Source organism: Spinacia oleracea, chromosome 6 (genome assembly GCF_020520425.1).
Source record: "Spinacia oleracea cultivar Varoflay chromosome 6, BTI_SOV_V1, whole genome shotgun sequence".
Lineage (NCBI taxonomy): Eukaryota > Viridiplantae > Streptophyta > Magnoliopsida > Caryophyllales > Amaranthaceae > Spinacia > Spinacia oleracea.
This window is the reverse complement of record NC_079492.1, coordinates 84514628-84537775: the sequence shown is the minus strand read 5'-3', so window position 1 is coordinate 84537775 and position 23148 is coordinate 84514628. Positions and strand designations below refer to the sequence as shown.

The 23148-nt window shown below is 36.7% G+C and overlaps 3 protein-coding genes across 3 annotated transcripts; all 3 read left to right on the top strand.

Annotated features, from left to right (window-relative positions):
• The first annotated feature begins 2358 nt into the window (after window positions 1-2358).
• LOC110780792 (glutathione S-transferase T3-like) lies at window positions 2359-3513 on the top strand. The gene has a single exon (XM_021985102.1). It carries the CDS (start codon window positions 2359-2361, stop codon window positions 3511-3513), a length of 1155 nt encoding a protein of 384 aa, XP_021840794.1.
• Window positions 3514-3976: 463 nt separating this feature from the next.
• On the top strand, window positions 3977-5481 carry LOC110780791 (protein ALP1-like). The gene has a single exon (XM_021985101.2). The coding sequence runs from the start codon at window positions 3996-3998 to the stop codon at window positions 5328-5330; it is 1335 nt and encodes a 444-aa protein (XP_021840793.2). The 5' UTR covers window positions 3977-3995; the 3' UTR covers window positions 5331-5481.
• Window positions 5482-6277: 796 nt separating this feature from the next.
• LOC110778060 (heat stress transcription factor B-4) lies at window positions 6278-8377 on the top strand. The gene is made up of 2 exons (XM_021982620.2): window positions 6278-7281; window positions 7387-8377. The coding sequence occupies exons 1-2, from the start codon at window positions 7033-7035 to the stop codon at window positions 8191-8193; spliced, it is 1056 nt and encodes a 351-aa protein (XP_021838312.1). The 5' UTR covers window positions 6278-7032; the 3' UTR covers window positions 8194-8377.
• Window positions 8378-23148: the final 14771 nt, after the last annotated feature.

The window sequence follows — 23148 nt, the reverse complement described above, 5'->3', positions numbered from 1 at the left end:
CCGACCTATACCCGACCCGAAAAAACCGATAACCGTTTTTAACCCGATGTTGTAACACCCGAACCCGAACCCGACACCCGACCCGAAAATGACCGATAACCGAACTGACCCGACCGAACAATGACCCGAACCCGATTCGATACCCGACCCAAAACTGATTGTAACTCGATGAAACCTGCTATTGACCCGACCTGTGACAACTCGCTACCCGATTTACCCGAGTTATCAATGACACGATCAAATATTAACTTCAACGATAAATCTATTTTAATTATTTATTGCTAGATACTGAAAAATTTAACTCTAAAATAAGTAAAACAAAAAAATTTAGAATATAAAATATCAGACCCGAGTTTGACCCGTCCCTGAGAGTGACCCGACCTGAATTCTATTTGATTTGATTATTATCCGATCCAAACAAAGACCCGGACCCGAAAATAACTGTGTTGCAAACCGACTTAAAGACCCGAACCCGAAATTATCTGCTACAAACTGACTTAAACCCGACCCGATAAGACCCGAACCCGAAATCAAACCTGACCGAAATGTGACCCGACCCGACCCCGACCTGAACCCGGGATAAGAAAAAACCCGACATGACCCGACCTGAAATCGACCCGACCGAACCCGAAATTGACCCGATACGACCCGACCTGATCATGACCCGAGACCCGGGATGACCCGACCCAAACCCGACCCGATGACCTATTTTGACAGCTCTACTTGCACCCAATATATCTTGGGAATTTTAGTATGTCTACGTACTATCAAAATTATTAGTGAAAGTTTTTAGTGAAGTATTATACATTTATACGTTTAACATTTTGGTATGTCAATTTATCATTTTTTTAAAATTGAGTTTCTTAAAATATAGCCCGTGCGTAGAACGGGCCAAAAGCTAGTTACTTTCAAAAACCCCAACTCCCCCACCCTTAGGTGAACCCAACCCCACCCCCACTCTTCCAAAATTTAATGGTCTTCACTTCTTTTATTTGATTAAAATATTTACCTTTATTCCACTTGCTTTATTATTTTATTTCATTAAACTCTTTTCCTTAATTCTCATGTCCGGTCATATGTTACTACGATTTTAATATGAAGGGAGTATGAAATAAGTTTTGGAAAACAATAGATTGAGAATTTATTTAATTTCTAACATTAGATCTGAAAATGGTTCTAGCATTAATGTCCTAGCGATCATCTTTGACATAACCACTTTAAAATTTTCGGGCAAAAATAATACTCCCTCCGTAACTTAATACTCGACCTGTTTTATCCGGACACGCTTGTTAATACACAACTTTGACCACCAATTTCTTTAACTACATATTATAAAAACTTATAAAAATATTAATATTTTGAAAATATATATTAAGATAAATCCAACAATATATTATATATTAACATGTGTTTTCACATACTAGAAATAAAAGGGTCAAAGTAAATTATGTGAATAGTATAAAAGTCAAAACGGATCAAATATTAAGGGACGGAGATAGTATTCAAATTAACCATAAAAAAAAATATTCAAAAGGGAAAACTAGTAGGATCACACGAGAATTTACTACACTATTTGGTGAGATAAAAAAAAATCATGAGTGTGTAGATAAATCTCACGAGAAAACTCACGAGGAAACAGTGTAAAAATATGAGTGTGAGATTTTGGTGAGGAAGCTGCGTGGGATTGGTAGTGGGCCCCCCACTTACTTTATCTTTTTTTTTTTTCAAATTTGTTGGCAGTTGTACGTAATTAAAAAAAAAAAAAAAAAAATATTAATTTACTGTTCACGCTGACTGTGCGCGTGGTGGCTGCGAATCACACGCTGCCACGTGTCACTGTTAGCCAATAGAAAAAAAGAACTGTTATTTGTAACGATTATATTTTGTAACGGCTATTTTAGCCAAAAATAATTTATAAAAAAAAAAAAAAAAATCACCAACGGCCATAAATTTTTTTTCTATATAAATAGAGACCAAATTTGCTATATTTCTACACACTTTCAAAAATCACTTATTTCTCTCTAAATTCATTAAAATCATTTTCCTTTAAAGTTATTATTATTATTATTATTGAAAAAAAAAATAGTTTACCAGAAAAAAAAATTACGACCTTTCATATTATTATTATTATTATTATTATTATTATTATTATTATTATTATTATTGTTGGTGTTGTTGTTGTTGTTGTTATTGTTGTTTTTTTAGTCAATATTGTTATTATTATTATTGTTGTTATTGTTATTAATATTATTATTGTTATTATTATTATTATTATTATTATTATTATTATTATTATTATTATTGGGTAAGTATTTATTTTTATTATTATTATTATTTTGCGTATTATTTAGTACTAAAATGGATCGTAATTATTATTCTCAAAATGCTCAAATTGTTGATGATTTTGATGTTACTAACATCAATGATCCTCAATTTAGTTCATATTTGCAAGGAATTGGAGGAAATTCTACCTCTCAAAATTATCAGCAGGTTGATGGTGAAGATGAGGAAGAGGAAAATGTTCCTGAGACCCAAGAACCGATCATGACGCATCCGTTGGCAACAAATCCAAATCAACAAGTTGCAGTTTCATCATCTTCTCGAAGTTGGTCTGTTAAAGAGGATGAAGCGCTGATTTCTTCCTACATGTTACATTGCACTGACATACTTGTTGGAACCGACCAGAAAGCATGCGAGCTTTGGAAGAAGGTTTCGTCAACGTATGACGCGATTCAGGTACAAAGGCCTTATGAACTTCCTCCAAGAAGCCTTAAAATGTTAGAGAGCCGTTGGAGAAGGATGGCTACCGACATTATTCTCTGGAGTGGTTGCGTAGAAGAAGCTCGTAGGTTAATGGGTAGTGGGAGTAATGTTGTGGACGAAAATAGTACCGCCCACAAGTTATTCCGCGACTCTGTAAAACCTAAACCTAGAAACTTCTTATGTGAGCATGGTTGGAGGATGGTCACTGCGTACCCGAAGTGGAGAAAAAAATTGAGGTGGGGTATGTCCAAGAAAGATAGAGATATACACGACACCGAAAGTGATCCCGAAGATATTGGTGGCAGTGGCAAGAGAACTAGAGTTGATGCTAATGGTGACACCATCATAGAAAGTGGTGGTAGCTATGTATCTGGAGGCATTCAACGACCAGATGGTGTGAAGAAAACTAAGGCCAAACGAAAAGGAAAAGGGTTAGCATCAGAAGAGGAAACTTCGAGTTTCAGCGAACAGCTCAAGGCTAACAATGAAATGAGAATCAATGACCACCAATTACGACAACGAAAATTTGATTTTGATGTGTCAAGGGAAGCAAATAGAAGAGACACAAGGCAAAAAGAAATGGAAATTGAGGAGAGGCATGTGGCTGTGGAAGAAGAGAAACTACAAATGGAAAGAGTCAAGATGAAACATCTCACGTTACAGACATTAATGATGAAGGGGACGCTAACTCCTAATGAAGAACAATACAAGGATAAATTGTTTCAAGAGCTCGTTGGTGATAACAATTAGCTTCTAAGTATTAAGGATTTAATCGCTTTATTTATGTTGTGTGTTTAGATTTCACGTAGCAATGTTTATTAATATGTGTTGTATTAGAACTCTAGCTTGTATTACTTAGGTTTATGTCTTTATTAAAATTTGTTAAGCCAATCAATATTTACTTTTTACATTTTCTGTCATGCCAGTCAATAATATCATGGAGTAGTCACACTACAAAAAATGACAATAATATCAGGAAATCTAAAAGAATCTTATCAAGAGAATCTTATCAAGAAAATATTATCAGGAAATCTAAAAAAATCTTATCAAGAAATCCAATAAAATCTTATCCAAAAATTAAACCAAGAAAATCTTATCCAAATAAACCAAGAAAATCTTATCCAAATAAACCAAGAAAATCTTATCCCAAATTTTGTATATAAGCACATCTACTTGATAGTCAGAAACCCAAACATTTTTCTTTAAATCAATAACTTACAAAAAATAAAAATATGTTGTTTCAAAAAAGTTCTAGCTCTGAATCTTCTGATGAAGATCAATACCAAAATACTGATGAAATGGTTGACGAATTCGTCACTAATCATTTACTAAACACATCCTTTCCACGAGGTCCTAGACCTCCAAATACTGACATTCTCGTTCGAGCTAATAGACAACGTGAAGAAGGGCATAATCGCTTGTTCAACGATTACTTTGCAGTTAATCCCGTATACTCAGAAAAACAATTTCGTCGGAGGTTTCGAATGAAAAGACCTTTGTTCTGTCGTATCATGAACAAAGTGGTTGAAAACGAAGTATGGTTCCAACAGAGACGAGATGCTGCCGGAAGACTAGGGTTATCAGGATTGCAAAAATGCACTGCAGCTATCAGAATGTTAGCATATGGTGTTGCTCCCGATGCAGTTGATGAATATCTACGAATAGGTGAAACAACTACAAAAAAGTCATTATTATTATTCACTCAGGGTGTGATCAAGCATTTTGAAGAGGATTACCTAAGAAGTCCTTCATCTGAAGACTTAAGAAGGATCCTTTATCAAAATGAAATGCGTGGATTTCCTGGCATGATCGGTAGTATTGATTGCATGCACTGGGAGTGGAAGAATTGCCCTAATGCATGGAAAGGTCAATACGCCGGACGAAGTGGGAAAGCTAGCCTCATTTTGGAGGCTGTTGCGGATCAAGATCTATGGATTTGGCATGCATTTTTTGGCATTCCTGGTTCATGTAATGACCTTAATGTTCTTTATCGTTCTCCTGTGTTTGATGATGTTTTGCAGGGTAAGGCACCTCCTATAAATTTTAGAGTGAATGGGCATGAATACAACCTTGGGTACTACCTTACAGATGGTATTTATCCAAATTGGGCTACATTCATCCAAGGATTTACCCTTCCTCAACTTAAAAAGCACAAACTTTTTGCTGATAAACAAGCACATGCTCGGAAAGATGTTGAACGTGCTTTCGGAGTTCTGCAAGCAAGATTTGCCATCATACGGCAACCGTCTCTTGCTTATGATGAAGATACATTAGGCGACATAATGAAGGCTTGTATCATCATGCACAACATGATAGTTGAGGATGAACGAGACAACTACGTCCGAGCTGAGGTGTTAAGAAAGTACTATGAAGATGACCTTTCGAGTACAAGTGCAACGGTGAATAACGATGAACCTTTCGAGTTTCAAAGCGGACAACCTGTCAACATTAACGCGTACTTGGGGAGAAGATCAACTTTGCGTGACAGCCGAATTCATGACGCTCTAAAACATGATTTGATCGAGCACATTTGGGAAAAATATGGATCAAATAATAATAATAATTAAACTCATATGCCGAAGAAGATTTATCATTTTAATGCCTCTTTAGATTCTTAAATGTTTTTTAATTTGGTTTTATGATATGTTCAACGTTTTTTTAATTTGGTTGTATGATGTTTTTAACGTATTTTAATATGGTTTTAGATGTTTTTTAACATATTATACTTCGGCTTTATGAAGTTTTTTAGTCCATCCATGTAATATGTTCTAAATGTTGTAGTGCTCAACTTATTCAAGTAATGTAATGCAATTTAAGTTGTGTTTCGATATATTATCTACATTAATTAATTATTTTCTATTATATCTATTTATTGGACATAAAAGGTAAAAAGTACATCATTACGTTGAGTATAAAAATTATTATTACCAAAATTTTCATTAATTTTAATTACCAAAAAAAAATTATTACCAAAAATTTATTATTACCAAAATCTATAAAATTTTCATTAATTTTAATTACCAAAAAAAAATTAATTAAGTGTTAATAAATATTTAAATAATTAACATAAATGAATGAACATTAAAATAAATACATAATAGATGAAGTATATTGGAGAAATAAAATGTGGTGGGGTATAGTGAATAGTAGAAGATAGAGTGGTGAGGAAATTTTTTTTTCCTCATGAATGGGAAGCAAATTTGTGAAAAAAAAATCTTGTGAGAAAAATGATGTGGAGGAGTAAGAAAATGGTAGAGAAAGAGTGGTGAGATTTTTTTTTTTACTCATTAATGGGAGTGCTCTTAGGCCACAAACTGTACGTTTATTTTATTTTTTTCTTGATGCAGTGCCATCTGTAAAGTGTATACTCCATCACCTTTCAACTTTTTTGTATCATAGAATTGCAGGGCTTCCATCTTCTTCTTCTTCCTCTTTGTAACTCTGAAATAACCTTGAAAATTCACTTGAGTTGAGTGCAACAAAAGAAGGACAGTTGATCAAATACCGAGTAATAATTTTTGTTTAGCTTTCCCAAAGAAAGCACAATACCGACGAAAAACAGTATTGTGTTACTGTGGCTTGTGTCACTGTGCCCGCCTAGCTAGCTAGCTACACATGCAAATGCCATAGCTATATTCATCTTCCCAAATTTAACACACAATATATATTCCCTAAAAAATAGCGTCGATGTTACTGCGCACAATAATCATTGCCGAAAGCAAACCTGGAAAGTTAGGTGGTCATTCCGGCCAAGACGGAAAAACTCATCAGTCATTTCTTCATTCAGTTGTATGTATAACCATGCATGCACAAATGCATATTATTAGTAATTAGTTTGTGGCAAGTTGGTTACTCCTACCTACTCCGGTTACCTTCATTTTTAATTAGTGGGTATGCCATGGTGCAGTGAGTGGTGTGCACCGTATCAAAATCGGGAGTATAGAGAGAGTGATTAAGTGGTGTATGTGTATTGCGTTGCAGGAACAAAGTCACGGGTTTGTCTTGAAAGGCCCTTTATTTTCGCACAGTCCCAGACGACAGACATACTACCAGACACTTATTCTTTCTCTCTCTTTCTCAATAACCCAAAATCTGCCTATTTCAAAAACAAAATACATTAAAAAAAACAAGAGTAGAAAGATACCCTCTAAAACCTCCTTTTTTTAGTCACAAAGCTATCTCTCCTTTTTTTTAGACTTGGCTACTTCTTTGTCTTCCATCAACCCAAAATTTTCACTTTCTTTCTTTCAATAGTGGTTCATCAACAAAATGGCAGTAATGGTGGATAATTGTGAAGGTCTACTTCTGTCATTAGACAACGGAAAATCAGTCCCCGCTCCATTCCTCACCAAAACGTACCATTTGGTCGATGATCCTGCAACCGATCACATCGTTTCTTGGGGCGAAGATGACACCACATTTATCGTCTGGCGTCCCCCGGAGTTCGCCCGTGACCTCCTCCCTAACTACTTCAAGCACAACAATTTCTCTAGCTTTGTCCGCCAACTCAATACATATGTATAAATATAATATATATCTATCCATCTCTCTCTGTGTATAAATCACGTTTCCAAATCAATGTACTAATAATTACTTTTTATTTTTATTTTATTTGTGTCAAAGGGTTTTAGGAAGATTGTACCGGACAGATGGGAGTTCGCGAACGAGTTCTTCAAGCGAGGGGAGAAGCATTTATTATGCGAGATCCATAGGAGGAAAACAGGTCAACAACATCAATTACCAACTCATTTAAACTTCGGCCACCCTTCAGCCACCTCCTACTTACCTAACTACTTCCCATCTGTAAGCCTTTCGCCACCAAACTCAGCCGATGACGACCACCGTGACTTCGACTCTTCTTCCGGATCTCCGCCTTCATTATCTTCACCGTCAGCCTCAAAGTCCTACGCCGACGCCCTCACTTCTCTCTCCGAAGAGAACGAGCGTCTCCGAAAGTCAAATACAATACTTATCTCGGAGCTCACTCACATGAGGAAACTCTACAATGACATTATCTACTTTGTTCAGAATCATGTTAAGCCTGCTGTTGCTCCTACCAACTCTGGATACCCATCTGCGTCCTCATTGCTACTCTCATCAGCTGCTGTTGCTGCTGCTGCTACTACTACGAGTTTTTCCGCGCATCCAAATAACTTCAATCAATTTATCAAAAAAGGTATTAATACTAATAGTAATTACAATGTGGGGAATTTCAGTCAATCTTATGCTGCCAAGAGGAGTAATTTGAGGGTTTTGGAAGATAATGAGAGTAGTAGCACAAGCTGTAACACCAAGTTATTTGGAGTTCCGATTCAATCTAAGAAGCGATTACATCCAGATCAGACGGTTGAGAATAATTACAAGGCTCGTATGGTGTTAGATAAGCATGATCTTGGACTAAATCTCATGCTTCCTTCTCCTTCATCTTAGTTAAATTAGTTCCCTTTTATTAATCTCCTTTTTAGGATATATCAACATTTTCTGAGATTATGTTACTACTAGTATGTAATTTCATGTACATAAACTACCTAGAATCTCCATAGCACGACTGTTATCAAACTTGTATCCAAATTCTTGTATTAGACGGTTTGATAATCGGTGTTTTCCCACCTCATACAGTCATACGGATTAATATTCATCATCGTCAATGCAGGTAGGTTAGTTTTGGCAAAAGAAAAAATTGCAATATATAATTAAGTATACTTCTAAGTATATTACTCGTCATAGGAGGATCGAACTTGTACAACGAGGACTTGATAGTTGTCGGAGTTTTGGTATTAAAAAGACTTAAGAAGAGTTATATCTAAGTAGCATCAATTAGTTCTCGTATTACCGAATGAACTTGTGTTTGGAAATTCTTGTATTAAATGGTTTGATAGTCTTCGGAATCTTGTATACCGTTCAGAAAATTCATTAATGCAGGTGGGTTAGCTTTGGAAATTCTTGTATTAAATGGCCGGTTTGATAGTCTTCAGAATAATCAAAGTATGATGTACTATCATATCTTGTGTTTTGTCCTAATTCCTTTAAAAAATCTGAAATGGTTTTTCCAGTCTCATAAATAAAGAGCAGAGGAGAGAGAGAAGAATATGACAATAATAAGTACTCCGTATTTGTTTGATTGTGTCTGGTTTTTTCCCATGTTCTGAAAAAAGGAAAGCTGAGAAATTGAAATGGTTGTTTCAGTACAGTGGCTGACTTGCAGCTGCATTGGCGTTTCTCTCTTTTTCTTTATTGAATTTTTCTTGGTTGAACACATTAATGGAAGGATGATGCGGACAGTGATTATTAATTAGCTAGCTTGTTTATGTCTCACTCTTTGAATTTTATGAGGGTGCAGAACAATTGTATCTGCATGCAGCAGTGTAGCACTGTGTGGCAAACTTCATTAATTATCAATCTGACTTATCTCTCTGTTTTCTATCTTCTATTTCCCGGAGAATGGAGAATATATGGAGCATGTTGCATGATCTTCTTGGTTGGAAATAAGAGATGTCAAATTGGCTACTCGAGTCGGGTCCGGATCGGATAATCTTGGGTCATGATCTGTTCGGGTTGGATCGGGTCACTTAATCACTCGGATCGGTCGGGTTGGATTCCAGTCGTATCGTATCAAGATCTTTTTCTATTTTAGGGTGTTTCAATTGAGAATTGGAGTTACTATTTAGCCTGGTCAATGACAACTCGAGTCATCAACAGGTCGGTCATATATAACGGGTCACCACATGTCGGTTTACTAACAGGTTTTGTCGGTTATACTCTGATTCAGATCCTTATTGGCTCGGGTTTCGAATCGGGATTGAATAATTGACCGGTTGGGTCAGTTCTGTTTTCGATCATCTATATGTCGAGTGTCGAGTTTGGGTTCGGGCCATACAATATCGAGTCAAAATCAGTTATAGATTTTGTCGGGTTGAATACGATCGGGTTACGAGTTTCCTGTTGTAATAACTATTTTGGGTCCAGTATTTTGCAGATCAAGGTCGGTTCAGGTTTAGTTCTCGGATGAGGTAAGTTTTTGACAGCTCTAGTTGGAATTCACGAATCCATTCACTAATATATGCTCACTTGCTAATTAGGTTTTGTTTTATCAAAATATCTTCTAAATGTGTACCTGGGTACAATAAATTTATTGTGCGTACATCAATTTAACTTTTACCAATATTTTTAGTTACTTTTAATATGTTTTTATATTATGGACAATTATTTTAAACAGTTAATATGCTCTGTTCACCGTAAAAAAATTCAGGTTCAACAAGTTCAGATCAGTTACAATCGGGTCGAATAATTACAATAAGTTCCAATTAGGTCTAATAAGTTTTTTTTAGACAAACAACGAGCCATAGGCCTTAGGTGGTTGTATTATAGGCAATGCAAATGTCTGCAGCTAATACATCCTCTACCTCACTAGGAACACTCCCAGCCAAAACTCTAAGAGAATAAGTAATTGGATTGAGGTGAGCCATCGTGTGCGCAACAATGTTGGCTTCTTTAAAAACATGAGAAAAAAATAACTGATTCAAACAAGCTAGATAAGTGCTTAATCTCACGCAATTATATTATGCCTAAGTATGACCCATCAAACATGCCCTCCTTCAGCTTCTTCACAACAGTCAGGTTGTCACATTCCACCACAACTCTTCTTTCGTGGCATTGCCCAGCCAGTTGGAGACTCAAAACAACAACCTTGGCTTCAGCTACATCCACAGGCCAAACATGCTTTACTTGTGAGCACGATGCTCTCCTCACACACCCTTCATGGTCACGGATTAATACCCGTAGGCTGCACCGTAACGCTTCACTTACAACAGCATTAGTGTTTACCTTTAGCTACCTTTGTTCAGGAACTGTCCACCTCGCATTTGCTTGGTCTGGGCCCTGCATAACATGCTTGTTAGGTTATGGATACATATAGTTGAATATAAATCATGCGGAAAAACCATAAAGCCAGGAATCCAAATTAATTGTCACATAACAATTAGCATAATTTAGGACACATACATTTTGTAGCGTGCCCCCCATAGCTGCGCCCGAACCGAACAAGAACAAGTCTATGACTCCAATGTCGTCCCTTCGTAGATAGTCCACAGCACGTTCGGATCCGCCTTAGATTTAATTAACTAGAATTGCACCTAAGGTTCTATGAATATTTTCGAATATTATGGCAAATATTATACTTAGTTTTAATCCTTAAAACTAGATGTATCAAATATTATACTTAGTTTTAATCCTTAAAACTAGATGTATGATTGAAAATTAAGTTCTCATAAATTTGTGAATGCCATCACATATTTATAGAGCAGGAATATGGAATTGGAATTTTACTAGGACTCAAGAATTCTAACTCTATTAGAATTAGAGTTCCCTTAAACTAGTAATTCAGAAAATTAATCTAATCCTAATCGCTTAAGGATTCGATGCATGCACAAACTCCAACACGCACACGAGCACGACCCACATGCGAGCAGGCCATGCCCGCGCGCGCGCGAAGCCCATCGCTAGCAGCCCACACGAGCTCGCTGCCTCGTAGCCTTGGTTGCAGCCTTGGCGCGCTAGGCCTGGCGTGCCTTTGGCTGCTTGTGTTGTGCGCTGGGCTTGCTGGACGTGGGCCTGGCTTCGTGCTAGGCCTTCGTCTAGCAAGCTCGTCCGATGCTTATTTCGTACGACGTGTTTCCGATTAATTTTCCGATTCCGGAATTCATTTCCGATTCAAACAATATTTAACATTTCCGATTCCGGAATTAATTTCCTTTTCGAACAAATATTTAATATTTCCGATTCCGGAATTATTTTCCGATTCCGATAATATTTCCGATTCTGACAATATTTCGTTTCCGGCAATATTTCCGATTCCGGAAATATTTCCATTTCCGATAATATTTTCCGATACGTCCATGTTTCCGTTTCCGGCAACATGTACGACTTGGAAAATATTTATATTTCCGATACGATCCATATTTCCGTTTCCGGCAATATCATCGTTTCCGGAGTATCCATAATTTGCCTTTGACGATTTCAGCTCCCACTGGAACCGAGATCCGTCGATTCCGAATATTCATAGATGGAGTATTTAAGATCCGTTCACGTACTATTTGTGTGACCCTACGGGTTCAGTCAAGAGTACGCTGTGGATTATTATTATTAATTCCACTTGAACTGAAGCGGCCTCTAGCTAGGCATACAGTTCACGTACTTGATATCACTGAATTATTAACTTGTATAATTAATACTGAACCGCATTTATTAGACTTAGTATTGAATGCATACTTGGACCAAGGGCATTATTTCCTTCAGTCTCCCACTTGTCCTTAGGGACAAGTGTGCATTTCCTAATTCCTTTGTCGTTCGATGCTTGCTCTTGAACATAAGGTAAGAGTTGTCATCCTTATTATGTCCAGAGGTGTTTCTCGGTTTCAGAGTTCAACTGATCAAATAAACAGATAATCATAGCCTATGATTCATCTGAGCACGGCCATGCATTTTACAGTTTCTAGCTCTCCGAGTGGCCTTGTACAACTTTCAGCATCTCATCCCGATTTATGGGAGGACAATCCCAATCTTGCGATCTTGAGATTAGACTTCGTTTGATAGGTGATTACCCGAGCGTTGCCTTTATAGCCTCCTTTTACGGTACGACGGTTGATAACTGTAACACCCTAATAATTCCTTGCTTTTATAAAACCATTTTCCAACTTAAAATAAAGGAATTACTAAAGTATTACCGCCACCGTGATAACGGTTAAGGCTATTACCAGAATTACGCAGCGGAATTTAACGTCAACTAACTTTTAAAAACATAATTAATAAAATATCGAGTCCTCCTACAAATTGGAACCATGACGGCCCAAAAACCAAAGTATAAAAAGTTTGACGAATTCAAACATAATTAAAGTATTAAATAAAATCGTTCAAAATACGAAAGCATGCAACTCTCTCAATCATCCCAAGCCACATGATTTCGATCTACCAACCTGCTAGGGCTGTGCAAAAAATCCGGAAAACCGAAACCGAAAACCGAAAAAAACGAACCGAAAAAGCGGGTAACCGAACCGAAATAATAGGGTTAGGGTCAGTCTTTTTGAATTTTTAAAAAAACCGAACCGAACATGCGGGTAACCGACCCGAAAAGCGGGTAACCGAACCGCCCGAAATTACAATTTTTTTTTACTTTTACCCATTTTTCCAATAATACTTTTTAACAATATTTAATTTTTCTATTTTCTCCGAAATTTCCGTCTCAATTTTTCACTTCCCTCATTTTTCCAGTAATACTGCTGTTTTGCTAATGTTGTGATTGATGTTGGATTTTGCTCGATCTATTACTGTTGGATGATGTATTATTGTTTGTTGCTAGTGGTGTATGATTTTGTTCTTCCATTATTTTTTTAGTCAGACTATTTTAGTAGATATTTAGATTTTTGTACTTACTTTATTTGCAATTTTTATAGAAAATATTTCATATTAATTTGAACTATTACCCGACCGAACTGACCGAAAAAAACCCGAAACCCGAAAAAGCGGGTACCGGTAGTTATGGATACGGTTTAGGGTCGACATTCTTGTAACCCGAAACTAACGGTTACCCGAAATAAATTCATAACGGGTAATCGAACCCGATTTTGCACACCCCTACAACCTGTTGTATTATTCTACTCCCCATCAATGCAAGTGCAAATGATAGATCATTATAGGGTCATTAAGGCAAAGGCCATGACCAAAAACACAAAGTACGTAGTCAGCAAAAGCTGAGTACTTACAAGAATAGAGTGAATCAACTATAAACATGCATTACTCACCAAGTACTAATCAACATGCAAAAGCCATTTAATAATTAACAAACAAATCATGAATACAAGACTCGACTCCTGACTCGGCTCTTAACTCACGATTTAATTAGAATAAGCTTCGAACGGGCCAAAAGAATGTTCCATAAAGGAAAAAGGTGATGGGAGCCAACCATACACCAAATAATAAATAATAAAATCGAGCCATACCGACGGAATTCCTGCGCATAATATAAATGAAACAACGTCTTGTATCATTAGTAGAAGATCAAGCTTTCCGGCAAGTCTCCCCCCATTGTTCATACTCAAGGTATATACGTTCCAAGAGTTTTGAAGCTTGTTCTGGTTGCACTTTACGTTTATTAATATTTTATTAAAGGCGAACTCAAGACTCAACAACATATACACATACAATTAATAAACAACAACCAAAACAATCTTATTTTAATGCTTTAGGACTTGTGATCAACAAAGCAAGACACTTGCGAAATTACTATCATGTTCCTCCTCACAAAAGTGAGATTCCACATCATGCCCATTAACATGAGGGTTGTTCCCTTGCACGACAAATCCTAATTCATTTCATATAATATTCCCAACTGAACCCTACATGTGTGGTGGTTTACGTGAGCAACCCTTCACATGTGGTAAAATAAATAGTACAACGAGGTACGAATAATTAGCTCAAAGTATGCTAGACATCCCGTACAATAGCATAATAATAAATAATCCATCCCTTGCATGTGAAACAAACCATACATGCATAAATATTGAACAACATGATTGACAATGAAATCCTTACTCATAATAATCTCAACATGCTTGTTCAACAATTAATCCAATACACCCAACATCATAATTCACATGATCGTTCACCAAAATAAACATGAATCCACATAATATAATTCACATTAATACAATCATGTAATTCTCTTGACAAATGGTGTGGTCGCCCTAGACTTGTACGTACCTTGAATACCTAAGCGTAGGGGCCACTTTGCAATACGAGCACTCACTTAGAAATCACCTCCTATCACCAAAATAACGAAACTTAAATTATTTCCATGTTCATTAAATTTCCAGCAACTTTATAAAATCTTAAACCTTATTTAAACTTTTGAATTCAATCGTTCTTCAATAAAATAATCGTCTCAATTTGCAAAACCAATCCCTAGTATGAAAACATACTTTTTCCGCCTTTAAAATCAATAAAAATCAACACTTTAGGCCTTTATTTAAATCTGAAAATATAATTGATTATCATAACTAAAATCATCACCTAATTATGCTAATCAATTGACTCATTAGGTCTAGGTTAAAACCCTAACTTGAAAATCCCAATAAAACCAATTTAACATCGTAAAAATCAATTCTTTATTAAATAAACGAATCTGAAAATTCATACTTTAATAATTAAAACAAGCCTAATGAATCACAACACGTAAATCCTCAAAGCACGGTGTTCATAACCGATTCCCAGCATTTTAATTATTCAAAACAATAATAATATCATAATTTAAAATACGGAATTTAAATAGAATAGGTAAGGAAGAAGAGAATTATACCAATCCGGCCTATAGCACGGAACAACCAAGAATTTAAGTGATTGGGCGAAAAAAGATTGAACAACGAACAAAAACAACACACACACACACACAATGTGTGTGCGTGTACGGACGAAGGAACGAAGCAGCAGCAGGCGCGGCATAGCAGCGCGGCACACGGGCGAGTGCACGAGCTGGGGCGCGCAGTAGAGAGGGACGCACGCGCTGGGCCGCAAGGGAGCAGGGGCACTGTGCGCGAAGAAGGGGCGAGAGAGGGAGCAGGGCGCGCGCCCTGGTGCGTGAGGGTGAGCGCAAGGCAGGGCGACGAGAGGGGAGTGTGGGCGTGCGACTGGCAGCACCACACAACAACAACAACGCAACAAGAGGGGAAGGCAGCGGCACGCAGCAACAGCACGAGGCTCGTGCTTGCGGGCCGAGTGAGACGGGCGAACAAAGGGAGAGATAAAGAGGAGTGTGTGGCAAGTAAGAGAGAAAATGATTTATGACAAAATAGGGGGATCATTTAATGTGGGGACTCTTATTTATAGGCTCCCTATTTCTAATGGGCTAGGCTTAGGGAATTTGAATTGGGCTCAGAGAATTAAATGATTGGGCTAGCTTAGGACTTGAATTAAACTCTTTTGATTGGGCTCGTTTAATAAAAAGAATTGGACTTTTCATTTAAAACCCAAACCTTTTCAAATCACTTGCGACTCATTAAATTTCCCGACTCGAAAATTAAATTCGTTTCGTACTTAATTAAAATAATAAATATTCTAATTAATTAAAATACATTTAAATAATATTTAAATGCGAAATAAGTTCAAAAAATCGTAAAATGCTTTATTAATATAATTAAAATATATTTATAAATATTATAAAAATACGAGGTATTACAGTCTACCCATCTTAAAAGAAGTTTCGTCCTGAAACTTGGGTTCAGAAATCAAAATTCAAACTCAAAACTTGAGATTTTATGAGACTTTAATGCGTTCACTTGCAAATTTTTTAAGTTGTTGTACTCTTTACATGATTAAACAGGACAATAATAAGTGCAAATTCAATAGAAAGCACTAAATTTAGCACAAAATAGGGGAAAACAAGGTAAAAAGCGCGAAATTCTACCGCACTCTACCCCCCTTAAAAGACACGAGTTACGACCCCGTAACTCAACTAACCTCGGGAAAAAGCTCGGGATATTTCTTTCTCATTTCGTCCTCCGCTTCCCAAGTTGCTTCCTCAGATTCTTGATTAGACCACAACACTTTGAAAATTTTCACATCTTTAGTACGTGTACTACGCACTTTACTATCCAGAATTTTGACAAGTCTTTCCTCAAAAGTTAAACTTTGGTCTAATTCTATGGTCTGCGGTTGCAACACATGAGACTTATCCGGGACATATTTCCTTAACTGGGATATGTGGAACACATTATGCACTCTATGCAAGTCCATAGGCAAGGCTAGTCTATAAGCTACCTTTCCAATTCTTTCTAAGATTTCATATGGGCCTATGTACTTAGGGATTAACTTCCCTTTCTTTCCAAATCTCATGACACCTTTCATTGGTGACACTTTGAGCAACACCTTATCACCTATGTTGAACTCTTCATCCTTAAGTTTCAAGTCTGCATAACTCTTTTGGCGATCCTGCGCCGCTTGAATCTTGGATTGGATGGTTCGGATTTGGTTCATGGTATCCTCGATCATTTGAGGTCCCAACACTAAGGTTTCACTAATGTCTTTCCAAGAAAGGGGACTCCTACACTTTCGTCCATACAGGGCCTCAAATGGTGACATTCCAATACTAGCATGATAGCTATTGTTATATGAAAACTCAATCAAATCTAGGCTATCTTCCCAACTTCCTTGGAAATCAGTGACGTATGCCTGAAGCATGTCTGCAAGAGTTTGGATGGTTCTCTCAGTTTGTCCATCTGTGGCTGGGTGGAAGGCTGTACTCATTTTCAATGTCGTACCAAAGCTCTTCTCCACACTGTTTCAGAAATTCGAAAGAAACCTTGAATCCCTATCTGATACGATATCCTTAGGAACTCCATGTAACCTTACAACATTCTTAATGTAAGCTTTAGCAAGTTGTTCCATTTTCCAGGTTTCCTTCATTTGTATAAACACTGCTGACTTGGTGAACCTATCTACCACAACCCAAATTGTATCATTTCCGGTTTTCGACTTAGGCAAACAAGTGACGAAGTCCATGGAAATACAGTCCCATTTCCAGCTTGGAATCTCTAAAGGTTGGACCTTTCCTTGAGGTCTCCTATGCTCTATCTTGACCTTCTGACAGGTCAGCCATCTAGCCACAAATTCAGCCACTTTGTTCTTCATTCTTGGCCACCAATAGATCTTTTTCAAGTCCTTATACAACTTGTCACCACCTGGGTGCACAGAATATGGCGTATTGTGCCCTTCTTTAATTAATTTCTCTTCAATTCTCCACACTTTTGAGGCAGGCACTGTTAGGTTATGATACATATGACAATTCATAAATCATGCGGAAAAACTATAAAGCCAGGAAAGCATATTATATTCACATAATCATTTAGCATAGTATTGATGCATACATGTTGTAGCGTGCCTTCCCTAGCTGCGCCCGAACCGAACAAGAACAAGTCTTTAGGACTCCAAATGTCGTCCCTCCGTAGATAGTCCACAGTACGTCCGGATCCGCCTCAAGTTAGACCAACTAGAATCGCCCTTAAGGTTACTAGGAATTTCGGCTAGTGTTTGGAAGTGTATGGTTAATTTTATTTCAAAAACTTACCCTTTGAATACTTCAATCGTTCCCGCAAATAATGACCCTAGGCCCTTATTTATAGAGGTATGGAAAAGGAACTGGAATCCTATTAGGACACTAATTAGTTAAACTAGAATGCTAGTAGGACTCTAACTAATTAATTTTATCCTTTTAGGATTAGGAATTTGATCATCAAACAAATCCTATACAATTTAGGTTTCGTATGTGAACACAAACTTTACACAAGCATGACCTACGAGCGTGCAGGCCATGCCCGCGCACAGCCCACACGGCTGCTCGGCCCACGCGAGCCGCAAGCCCACGCGAGCAGCAGCACAGCTCGCAGCCCATTGCTGCGCGCGCTGTGCGCGCTGCCACGGCCTGCTGGGCCTGGCCTTGCGCTGGGCCTGGCGTGGCCCTTGGCTGTTTGTGTGGCGCGCTTGGCTTGCTGGGCGATGGCCTGGCTTCGTGCTGGGCCTTCGTCCGGCAGGCCTCGTCCGATGCTTATTCGTACGATACGCTTCCGATTAAATTCCCGGTTCCGGAATTCATTTCCGATACGAACAATATTTAATATTTCCGATTCCGGAATTAATTTCCGTTTCGAACAAATATTTAATATTTCCGTTTCCGGAACTATTTTCCGATTCCGATAATATTTCCGATTCTGACAATATTTCCGTTTCCGGCAATATTTCCGATTCCGGCAATATTTCCATTTTCGATAATATTTTCCGATACGTACCATGTTTCCGTTTCCGGCAACATCTACGACTTGGATAATATTTATATTTCCGATACGATCCATATTTCCGTTTCCGGCAATATCATCGTTTCCGGAGTATTCATTTCTTGCTTGTGACGATCTCAGCTCCCACTGAAACCAAGATCCGTCGATTCCGAATATCCATAGATAGAGTATTTAATGCCATTAAATACTTGATCCGTTTACGTACTATTTGTGTGACCCTACGGGTTCAGTCAAGAGTAAGCTGTGGATTAATATCATTAATTCCACTTGAACTGAAGCGGCCTCTAGCTAGGCATTCAGCTCACTTGATCTCACTGAATTATTAACTTGTTAATTAATACTGAACCGCATTTATTAGACTTAACATAGAATGCATACTTGGACCAAGACCATTATTTCCTTCAGTCTCCCACTTGTCCTTAGGGACAAGTGTGCATTTCCTAATTCCTTTGTCACTCGATGCTTGCTCTTGAACATAAGGTAAGAGTTGTCATCCTTATTATGTCCAGAGGTATTTCTCGGTTTCAGAGTTCAACTGATCAAATAAACAGATAATCATAGCCTATGATTCATCTGAGCACGACCATGCATTTCACAGTTTCTAGCTCTCCTAGTGGCCTTGTACAACTTTTAAGCATCTCATCCCGATTTATGGGAGGACAATCCCAATCTTGCGATCTTGAGATTAGACTTCGTTTGATAGGTGATTACCTGAGCGTTGCCTTTATAGCCTCCTTTTACGGTGCGACGGTTGGTCAACGTCAAAGCAACCAGTTCTCAAACAAGTAATCTCAAATCACTCAGGTATTGAGGATTTAGTGTCTAATAATTTTAATGAAATTTACTTATGACAGATTTTCATCTCTTACAGTAAAGTTTCATAGGTCTTGTCCGATACTAGTCTTCCCAAAGTAAGTATATATGCAAATGATTATGTCATTGCCATGTCCACATAGTTCAAGAAACAGAACTACTAGTCATCTTGCATTCTAGTCGTCTAACGTTTTCTATTCGTCCAATTTTATAGAAAACTCCGACTAGGGACCATTTCCAACCTTTGACATTCAAGTTCACTTGATAGACATTTCTTAGTCACAGGACTGGTCCTGACAGTCTATCTTGAATATTTCGTCAAATTTGAAGGGACTCATCATTTAATACTAAACCAAGATTAAATGGAATATGAAAATGCATTTCATATATGATAAATGTTCAACCCCAATGTTTTACAACCATGGGCCTCAAACCCATCTTTAAAACAGTTCATGGAATTCAAAGCTACGCTTGATTTCTAGTGCTACAATGTGAGTGTTGCTTCTCACTTGTTGCATAGGTTTAGTTATCATGCTTTGCCAATCTTAATATCTTTTTCATCGAATGCCTTTTTCGAGATAAGATGATAATATCTTTTGAGTGTGTTTAGTTTGTGATCTATTCTTTCTAGCTACAAGAGTGGTTCTACGCATTTTGCAATGAAGAACCATAAAGTCAGCAGACATGTGATCTACACAAGTTCAGTGAAGAACTCTTTAACTTAAACAACCCTGTTTCATTGCTTCTTAGGCAATAATTACTTTTACTTCAACTGTATAGGTTGCTAGTGATGCTTTGGTTGGATTTACTTATCCAGGCAGTTCACAGATACGTGGAAGACTTTCCAGCTGTATCTTAGAACATAGAAATTAATATTTAATTTCCCACGCAACAACTCATGGTCTTCAATCCATGTTGCCATTTCAAAACACGATGCTCTATAGCTCGTCCTTATCAATGGTTAACTCCAAAGGGTCTTGCTTGATCCTTTGCCAGTGTTTATGCGTGTAGCATCAATATTTAGCATATCTTTATTTCCTTGAATCAATAACTAATCCTATGTACCTTTTCAAGTACCATAAGTTTTTCTTGATTTCAATCTAGTTGATCTTCACTTAGATCAATAGAGATTGGTATATGTTCGTCATGCCTAAAGTCATACGATACATTTTTGGCGATTCTCATATTATATCATACATGATAAATTCTTTTGCAGAATAATTCCCAATTGAATTCTATTCATGTAACTTTAGCTCATTCAATTTCATTAGATACTGAATCCAGCTAAATTCTTTGACATATAATATAGGTTAAGAATCTCACTTAGATCCTTTGATGTTTAACTTAGTAAATGCTTATACATAGTTCAAACATTCTTTACTTAGATTTATTCATATGGGTCGAATATCTCCAATGAGTATTTCGTGTTTGATTTAGTAAATGCCATTACTTAATCCAAAACAATATTATAAGATCTTTGTAAATAAATCTTAATACCCAGTATGTACTAAGTTTCGCCTTGGTCCATCATTGATGAATAATTTCAAATCTAAGTTATTAGCATTTGAATGTTATTTCACAATTGAGAGATATGTGTGTGATACACATAGGACCAATTGAGTTTTATGTACTCCCACTAAACTTCTTATATATCTATAAGAATCATGTACATTTTATGAAACTAAAATACTTATTAGCTTCACTAAAATACAATTCCGATTCCCAATTGCTTGCTTAAATCTGTACTTAGATTTCTTTAGCTAGCATTCATTTCAAGCATTATTTAAATCCACAAATCCTATGACATGTCATGTACATAGTTTTCTTCCAACATTTGACTGAGGAATACGTTTTGTTATCCAATTGTCATATGTACCAATATGTAATTATTGCTTGATTTATAAACTTGAGCATTAAGATTATGCATAAGGTTTCAACACAATCCATGCCATGAATTTGCTTGTAACCTTTAGCAACTAATCTAGCTTTGTGTGTGAACACAATTTCATGTTTGATGGTTTTTATCCTTAAAACAAACTTGCAACCAATAGGTGTGAAACTATTCTTGCAAATCAACAAAATTTCAATTTTGTCATCAAAACATTGAGTATGTTTTATGGCCTCTAACCATTTAAAACATTTGAGTCTATATAAGGCCTCTAACCTTTTTAGGGAATCTGGGTTTCGTCATAGCTTTCTTACAGGTCACAAACTCATTAATCTTCATGATAATAGTTTGACTGTAAGTTGTAGGTTTCTTCACTATCTAATAGAAGAATTGCATAGTTTCAGTGACCTGAACTCCATGTTTCTTCACTATCTAATAGAAGAATCTCATAGTTTCAATGATTTGAACTCTATGCCTACTTGGGTATAGAACATCAAACAATAGAATATCAATAGCCACTTGAAAGTCCTTTGAATATTCTGTTCTCCTTGAAGCACTTGTAAAGTCTTCTAAGAGATGTCTATTCTTTAAAGCCACTTCTAAAGTCCTTAAAGAATAAGTTCGGATTTTCTGAAGCACTTCAAAAAGCCTCCAGAATGTCCGTTTATGTTTGTTGTTCGCCTCGAAGACTTTCGAGGTATATTTTCTCCCACTTGTCATTTTGGAAACGAATCTCCAAAAGGACATTATTTCGAGCAAACAAACATTATGTTCTCAAAAATTCGTGGTAGAAACAATACCCTTGTGTCTCATTTGAATAAATCATAATCAAACATATATCTATACTTGGGCCTTAGTTTGTCGAATGACAAACACTAAGCTCCCACTGAGTTTTGCAACTCTCTAGATATATTTTATGAAAAGTTATTCTGAAATTACTTTTCAATAGCTTTGACGAATTTGGTTTAGTTTGGTGGTAGTTGAGCATTTTGTTTTAGAAATTATAGGAAAAGTCTTTATGATCCATCATTAATCGAATCAAGTACTAATTGACTTCGATTATTCCAACTAAGATATGCCATATCTTATGGACCTAGATTGTGAAATTACAACACACAATCATTGATGATCATATTTGGTCTCAAGTAATCATCAACATGATCTAACCTAGATCTTTATGATTTCTTGCCAAGTGGATTTTATACTTCTGAATCTTTGAATTAGCCAAACAGATTCAACTTATATCACATTTGAGTCAATAAACCTATATTCACTCAAATGTGAAATAATAAAGTCATAAAATCTTTCTTTAGCTTTGAACTCTATTGTCTAGGCGTTCTAACAATAGTTCATATCTTTTGTTACTTTCAACAAGTAAGACTAGTTGTCTTAAATTGATCAAGAAATCAATCAACTTTCAAAAGTCCATCAAAATAGAGCTTTTGAATTTTAACTTGTTGACATGGTCTAAGCAACAATGCCAAAGATTAGTGGAACTCAAATCAAGAGATTGATTTTAACCTAGTAAAGTTCTTATTGTTAAAGAGTTGTTTGTTTTAATCAAGCATATTGACTCAACCCGTAATTGACCATTTCATTCAAATAAACAAACAAACATTGTTTTTGTTTTTCTTGAATGTGAGTCTTCCTGTGTTTGAAAACAGAAATTTAGGTATGCTGATTATGGAACAAAATAGCCATTAAGTTCCAGCCTTTGAAAGGACTTAAAACAAACTAGATGACCCTACAACTAATGTAGCATTGCCATGCTTCATTTCCCACTTGTAGGCCATTAGTGTATCCTAGCTTCCATTGTTTGAGTTATTACCGAAGTAAGAACCTCAAGCG

Coding starts and splice junctions, on each gene's coding strand:
- LOC110780791 (XM_021985101.2), top strand. CDS start 3,996: ATGTTGTTTCAAAAAAGTTCTAGCTCTGAATCTTCTGATGAAGATCAA.
- LOC110780792 (XM_021985102.1), top strand. CDS start 2,359: ATGGATCGTAATTATTATTCTCAAAATGCTCAAATTGTTGATGATTTT.
- LOC110778060 (XM_021982620.2), top strand. CDS start 7,033: ATGGCAGTAATGGTGGATAATTGTGAAGGTCTACTTCTGTCATTAGAC. Junction 7,282..7,386: donor TCCGCCAACTCAATACATAT/GTATAAATATAA, acceptor TTTGTGTCAAAG/GGTTTTAGGAAGATTGTACC.